General features: G+C 43.2%; 1 protein-coding gene across 1 annotated transcript; it reads right to left on the bottom strand.

Moving 5' to 3' along the window:
• Nucleotides 1-785: 785 nt before the first annotated feature.
• Nucleotides 786-6,163, bottom strand: PAGE1 (PAGE family member 1). The gene is made up of 5 exons (XM_058441313.1): nucleotides 6,045-6,163; nucleotides 4,884-4,954; nucleotides 4,280-4,385; nucleotides 1,438-1,563; nucleotides 786-802 (listed from the first exon to the last, which is right to left on the bottom strand). The coding sequence occupies exons 2-5, from the start codon at nucleotides 4,944-4,946 to the stop codon at nucleotides 786-788; spliced, it is 312 nt and encodes a 103-aa protein (XP_058297296.1). The 5' UTR covers nucleotides 4,947-4,954; nucleotides 6,045-6,163.
• Nucleotides 6,164-6,597: the final 434 nt, after the last annotated feature.

A 6,597-nucleotide genomic window follows, 5' to 3' on the forward strand; every position in this document is an offset into this window, starting at 1 on the left:
TATATATATATATAAATATAAATATATATATAATCAATTTAAGCAGTAAAACATGAAATATGAATAAGGAAATAATATTCGTGCTCTCAGTGTTATTAAATAAAAGCTTTCACTAGTGTAATAATAAATGTGTTGATGCCGGGCGCGGTGGCTCACGCTTGTAATCCCAGCACTTTGGGAGGCCGAGGCGGGCGGATCACGAGGTCAGGAGATCGAGACCACGGTGAAACCCCGTCTCTACTAAAAATACAAAAAAAATTAGCCGGGCATGGTGGCGGGCGCCTGTAGTCCCAGCTACTCGGAGAGGCTGAGGCAGGAGAATGGCGTGAACCCAGGAGGCGGAGCTTGCAGTGAGCCGAGATCGCGCCACTGCACTCCAGCCTGGGTGACAGAGCGAGACTCCATCTCAAAAAATAATAATAAAATAAAATAAAATAAAATAAATGTGTTGATAAGAATCCCAAGAACATGATTTCAGGAGTCTGTTGGCAGAAAACAGGAAAACAGGGATTTCCAAATGTTACCCTCTTCCTTTCCGAAGACTGCCCTCAGACAACTTTGTTGCTGCCTTTGCACTTCTCTGTTATTCTACTTCTGACTGTCCTTATCATATTAAACGACTCAAGGCTGAAACCCTGTGTCTCACAGCACTTACACTCCTAGCACTTAGACTCTTATATGGCATGAGCAGCCACCAATAAACGCTGAGTGAAAAAAGGTCTTTAAAAAATACACGAAAAATCCCCAAATCCTGAACATTCTGCACACCAACTTGTCTATCCTCTTCAAAAATGTCCGTATCCTGAATGACAAAGAAAAATTAAGGAAACATTCCAGATTAAAGGAAACTAAAAACACATGACAAGCACATGCAAGACGTGATCTTGAACTGGATTCTGGATCAGAAAAAGAAATTCTATAAAGAAAATTATCTGGGCCGGGCATGGTGGCTCACACCTTTAATGCCAACATTTTGGGATGCCAAGGTGGGCAGATCACTTGAGGTCGGGAGTTCAAGACCAGCCTGGCTAATGGGGCGAAATCCCGTCTCTACTAAAATACAAAAAAAGAGAAACATTTATTTTCAGGCACTGTGGCAGGGCTGTAATCTCAGGACTTTGGGAGGCTAAGCTGGGTGGATCACCTGAGGTCAGGAGTTCGACACCAGCCTGTGCAACATGACAAAACTCCGTCTCTACTAAAATTACAAAAATTAGGTGCCTGTGGTGGCTCACACCTGTAATCCTAGCTGCTCGGGAGGCTGAGGCAGGAGAATCACTTGAACCTAGCAGGTAGATGTTGCAGTGAGCCAAGATTGAGCCACTGCACTCCAGCCTGGATGACAGACTGAGACTCCATCTCAGAAAAAAAAAAAAGAAAATTATAATACTGTGGGAACAGACACCCTACAATTTGCATGCTTAATGGACTACCTACCTTCTGTGGGCAGTTTCGTCTGCTCTTCATTTTGCAGGCACACCCTCTTGGTAGCAGGACCATCTCCAAGCTCATACCCAGTCTTCGGCTGAACCAGTTCCTGGCTATCAGCTTTAGGCTCCTGCCCTTAAAGATAAAACAAAATTATCATTTTAAGCAGCAACACATGAAATATGAATAGGAAAATAATATTCATGCTCTTGGTCTTATTAAATAAAAGCTTTAGCTACTGTAATAATAAATGTGTTGATAAGAATCCCAAGAACGTTATTTCAGGAGTCTGTTGGCAGAAAACAGGAAAACAGGGTTTTCCAAATATTACCCTCTTCCTTTCCGAAGACTGCCCTCAGACAACTTTGTTGCCTCCTTTGCCCTTATCTATTATTGTATTTCTGATTGTCCTTATCATATTAAATGACTCAAGGCTGACATCCTGTCTCTCATTAGCATTTAGACTCCTAGCACAGAGCAAGTTATATGGCATGAGTAGGCACCAATACATGGTGAGTGAAAAAACAGTCTTTAGAAACTACACGAAAAAGCCCAAAGTGCTAAACATTCCGCAAACCAACTGGTCTATCCTCTTGAAAAATGTCAGTATCAGCCAGCTGGGCGTGGTGGCTCACACCTGGAATCCTAGCACTTCGGGAGATCGAGGTGGGCGGATCATCTGAGGTCAAACCCAGGCTGTGCTAAAAATACAAAAGAAAAAAAAATTAGGCAGGCGCGGTGGCCATTGCCTGTAGTCCCAACTACTCAGGAGGCTGAGGCATGAGAATCTCTTGAGCCTGGGAGGCGGAGGTTAGAGAGAGCCGAGGTCTTGCCACTGCACTCCAACCTGGGAAACAGAGTGAGACTCCATCTGAAAAAAAAAAGAAAAGAAAAGAAAAGAAAAAAGAAAATTATCTGGATAACTGGCAAAATCTGAGTATACTCAAAAAAATAAAAAAAAAATCTGAGTATACTCTGTATATTAAATGACTGCAGGTTCTCATTGTTAAATGTCCTGAGTTTGATCATTGTGCAGTGATTATCCAAGGAATGACTTTTTCTTTGTTCTGAGGATATATAAACACTCTCAAGTACTTAGGGTAAAGGGCCATAATAGCTGAAACCTTATCTGAACAATGCAGCATTAGTAAGAGTAAACATAATATCCATAAGTGTGTGTGAGTGTGTGGGCAGCAGGGTAAGAGAGGGAGGGAAGAGATATGAAACCAATGGAGCAAAAGCTATTAACAATTGGTGAATCTAGGTGAAAAGTATATGAGTTCATTGTACTATTCTTGCAAACTTTCTACAAATGTTATGTCTTGAAAATATATAAAGTAAAAACTTGTAAGAATATATGACAACTACACTGAACTTTAGGAAGACAGAAATTTTTTTTTTTAAATTGTGGTAAAAAATACACATAACATAAAATTTACCATGGTAACTAATTTTAAGTGCTATAGTTCAGTAAGGAGTTATGTTCGCAACATTACCAGCAACTAAGAACAAACTTTACATGTTTGTTTTCCTATATAACGAAACATTTATTTATTTATTTGTTTATTTGTGATGAGGTCTCACTATGTTGCCCAGGCTGGTCTTGAACCCTAGGCTCAAGCGATCCTCTCACCTCAGCCTCCCAAGTAGCTGGGACTATGATTGCACGGCACTAAGCCCAGTTTGAGACCTTTCTACTAAATGACAATCTAAGGATAAACCACAGGACATGTATAATGCTTATATTCAGCCATAGAGTACCAAGAGCAGTGTGCGTCAGCTGAGAAATCTGAAGTCTACAACATGGATAGGATTTCAGTTACAATTACAATGTCAATTTCTGAAGGACTGATTAGCTGGATGGATTTGAAGACTATGGAAAATCTTACAGTCACGACACCCACTATCTACTGGGGTAAACAGAAACTAAACTTTGTTCAAATAAAGTTATATTTAGGTCCAAAGGTCCTAAATGTAATATTCGATAAATGAACCCCATGTAGAACAAAGCACCAAAAATAACATTATTTGTGAATTACAGCAAATATACTGTCTCACGCTGAAAACAAAGGAATGGGTGGACAGCAATTAATGGGCATTGTTGTCAGTCTTATTCTAGATACCTTTAACAGTGAATCCTTAGACTAATCCATCACCTGAGTTAGGTAATTGTTTTGCTTCAAAAGATTTTATCTCGGAGAAATTATTTCCATCTCATGTTAATCTCAGGATAATTCCTTTTTTTGGTTTTTCTAACCATAAAAGGATTTAATCACCTCCTAAAAGCCACTTAAAAAATCATACTACACCAGCTACCTGTATCGCAGTATCCTGAATTCTCCAGCTTTCAACAAACTTACCACATAAAAATATCAAAGGAAATGGTGGCCAGCAATCAGCAACTCAGTTTTTGGAGCTGCTCCTGCTCCTCTGAACTGGGTCTATTCCTGGGCCAGTACTAAGCTACATTACAGTAAAGCATTTGAGTTTTAAGCACTTTCAGCAAAATCATTTACTATTGTTACAGCAACATAGATGGTAGAAAGACACAAACTTTGGAACAAAACACAAATTTTGTATTCACCAGTCAAGTGTTCTTGGACAAAACACAATCCCCGAGCCTCCATTCTCTCATTCATAAAGTGGAGAAATTTTATCACAGTGAGGGATTTATTTCCCTAAGGTAAGCTGCAAACTATACTCTCTTCACTTTTCCAGTCAATTTCTAGGCATCGTTTGCATGGTTTTCATTCCTCCTGTTCCTGGTATGTGACAATGCATGAGACAGACACACACACACACACACACACACACACACCCCAACAGGCATTCTTCTTCCCTTTCCCTTCACCTTGAGCTGCAGATGCTCCCTCATCCCCTCTCTCTTCAGCGGGTGTAGAATCCTGACTTTGAGTTGGTGATTCCACTTGGTCAGGTTGCTCATCACTGGACTCCTCCTCGTGGTAGGGAATATGTGTGTGAGTGTGCAAAGACAAAAAGTTTTGTTATTAATACACGTCAAAAAATATATACGTATACACACAGAGAATGCATAGATGTTTCTTATCATAACTAAACCTAAAAACATTTCTCCAACTTTATTCTATATGGTTAATAAGGCTACTCTACCCACAGAAACGTTACTGTGAGAAAACTTACCCACAAGGACTTTGGAAGCTATTATACTCTGTGTTGGAATAGATGTGTATAATCTATGTGTCATTCACAAGCAAAGCATGAGAAGGAATGGCCAAAAGTTGGAGAACACAAGAGAAAAAAAAATCCTCCTGAATCAATATTTCCTTCATGAGATGCCAGAATCATTTTTTTATCAGCATGAACTACCTTTATTAGTGTATCTATACCAGTGCAACAACACTATCACAAAAATTAATTTCTGCTAATAGAAAACATAGAATTAACGTTAAAGCACTCAACAGCATAGGCCCAATTACCTCAGAAGATTCTATATAGATCCTTGGTCTACGCCGATAGATTAATCTTCTTCGAAAACCCATATTTCACACTGAAAAGAGAAAACCGTGACTGGGAACATGCACTTGAGAGGACAGCTATATTCGATCACTTCCATGGCTAAATGTCAACTTGTCATTTTAATTTTGAAAATACTCTCAAAATAAGTCCCAGAGTTAAGTGCAAATGTCTACGTTTTCTGAGTGCTTGCAAAGCCACTTATGCTCCCCAAGCTGGCAGAGCAGTCATGTTAAGGCATGTGGCAAAACGCAGAGGACATTATTTTAAAATTTCTTTTAGATACGGAATCTCACTCTGTTGCTCACGCTGGAATGCAGTGGCGTGATCACACTTCACTGTAGCCTCGACCTCCCGCTCAAGCGATCCTCCTGCCTCGTCCAGAGTAGCTGGGACTACAGGGGCGCACCACTGCGCCCCTCTGACAGAGGACGTTTCTGATAAGGTTTAGTTTCACAAGCGGACTCCACATGAAAACACTAGTGAATCACAATTCCCGTGACTGCTGCTTTTGGCACACTCCCACTTACTAGAGCAATTCACCCCCCTCAAATCAAGTTTGGCTGGACCACACAGCCTCTCCCAGTCCTTCCCATTGTTTCCGGACCTTCCATGGCAGAGGTGAGACCTTGCCACGCTTCTCACTCGGGTGTTTCTCACTTGGGCACTCCCCACTCCACACCGCTGGGGGGCGCTCACCAGTCCACAGCCTTCCCAGGTTCCAGGCCCCTTCTTTACCGCCATCTTCACCACCCACCTCCCGCCCCGGGGCCCCATTCAGGACTCAGGAATGTGCCCTGTGTCATGGGTTCCTACCACCTCGGGACTTTGACCCCTCCAACAGCACCCGCAGCACTCGCCCCATTTTCACCTGAGCCCCTGACCTCTTCCCCTTCACGGCCCACTTTCCTCCCTGTCCTGGCCCCTTCATGACCACAAGGCCGATGGCGGCGTCGCAGCCTGTGAGGAGAAGGAGGACGAGCTCGACGCCCTTCTCTTTTGGAGGCCACTGAGGCCCTTCTCCCTCAAAAGCCACACACCACCAGACCGAGGGGCCCACCGAACCTGCCCTAAGCCCACTGGCTCTGCCTGAAGCCCACTGGCTCCTCCTCACCCTCACTCACACTTCAGTCCCTGGGAGGACTGGCCTGCAGATCTATCAGATGAGTCTCAGTAGAAGAAAAAAGTGTCTGGACAGCAGGAACGCAACTGCACACCCTCACAGCTCCCTGGCGTTCTCCACGTGGGCGAAGGGGCCGACGGGAAGGCACCCAATGAACATGCGCACTGAGGCCGTCACCCAAGGAGTATGCTGCAGCTACCGCGATGGGGAGGGCTGCAGTTCCCAGCCCCACACCCCACACTCCCGATTTTCATGCCCATGAAGATAATGGAATCCGACCTCCCTCTGCTGTTTCATATGCCTCGGGTACTCAAATACCTCAAATAGTGCTCCCCTCAAAACTCATTCCATCTTCAACTGAGCCCCCCTCCCCTCCAGGGCCCTCTCTTGCTCTGGCCCCACCGTAGGGACAAGGGCCATGGTGGCTGCCTGTGAAGTGAGGTAGACTACCTGCTAAAACAGAAATAGCAACATACCCCATAGCATTATACAAGACTAAGAGTCTCATAACTAAATATTAAAAATGTCTAGCATATAATTCAAAATTACTCAGA

Source organism: Hylobates moloch, unplaced genomic scaffold (assembly GCF_009828535.3).
Source record: "Hylobates moloch isolate HMO894 unplaced genomic scaffold, HMol_V3 SCAFFOLD_7, whole genome shotgun sequence".
NCBI lineage: Eukaryota > Metazoa > Chordata > Mammalia > Primates > Hylobatidae > Hylobates > Hylobates moloch.

What these genes read in the sequence shown, in the direction of transcription:
- PAGE1 (XM_058441313.1), bottom strand. Translation starts at nt 4,946, where the DNA reads ATGGGTTTTCGAAGAAGATTAATCTATCGGCGTAGACCAAGGATCTAT. An exon ending in TCTATATAGAATCTTCTGAG is followed by an intron (nt 4,386 to 4,883) that starts GTAATTGGGCCT and finishes CCCTACCACGAG; the next exon opens with GAGGAGTCCAGTGATGAGCA. An exon ending in GGGAGCATCTGCAGCTCAAG is followed by an intron (nt 1,564 to 4,279) that starts GTGAAGGGAAAG and finishes TTTATCTTTAAG; the next exon opens with GGCAGGAGCCTAAAGCTGAT.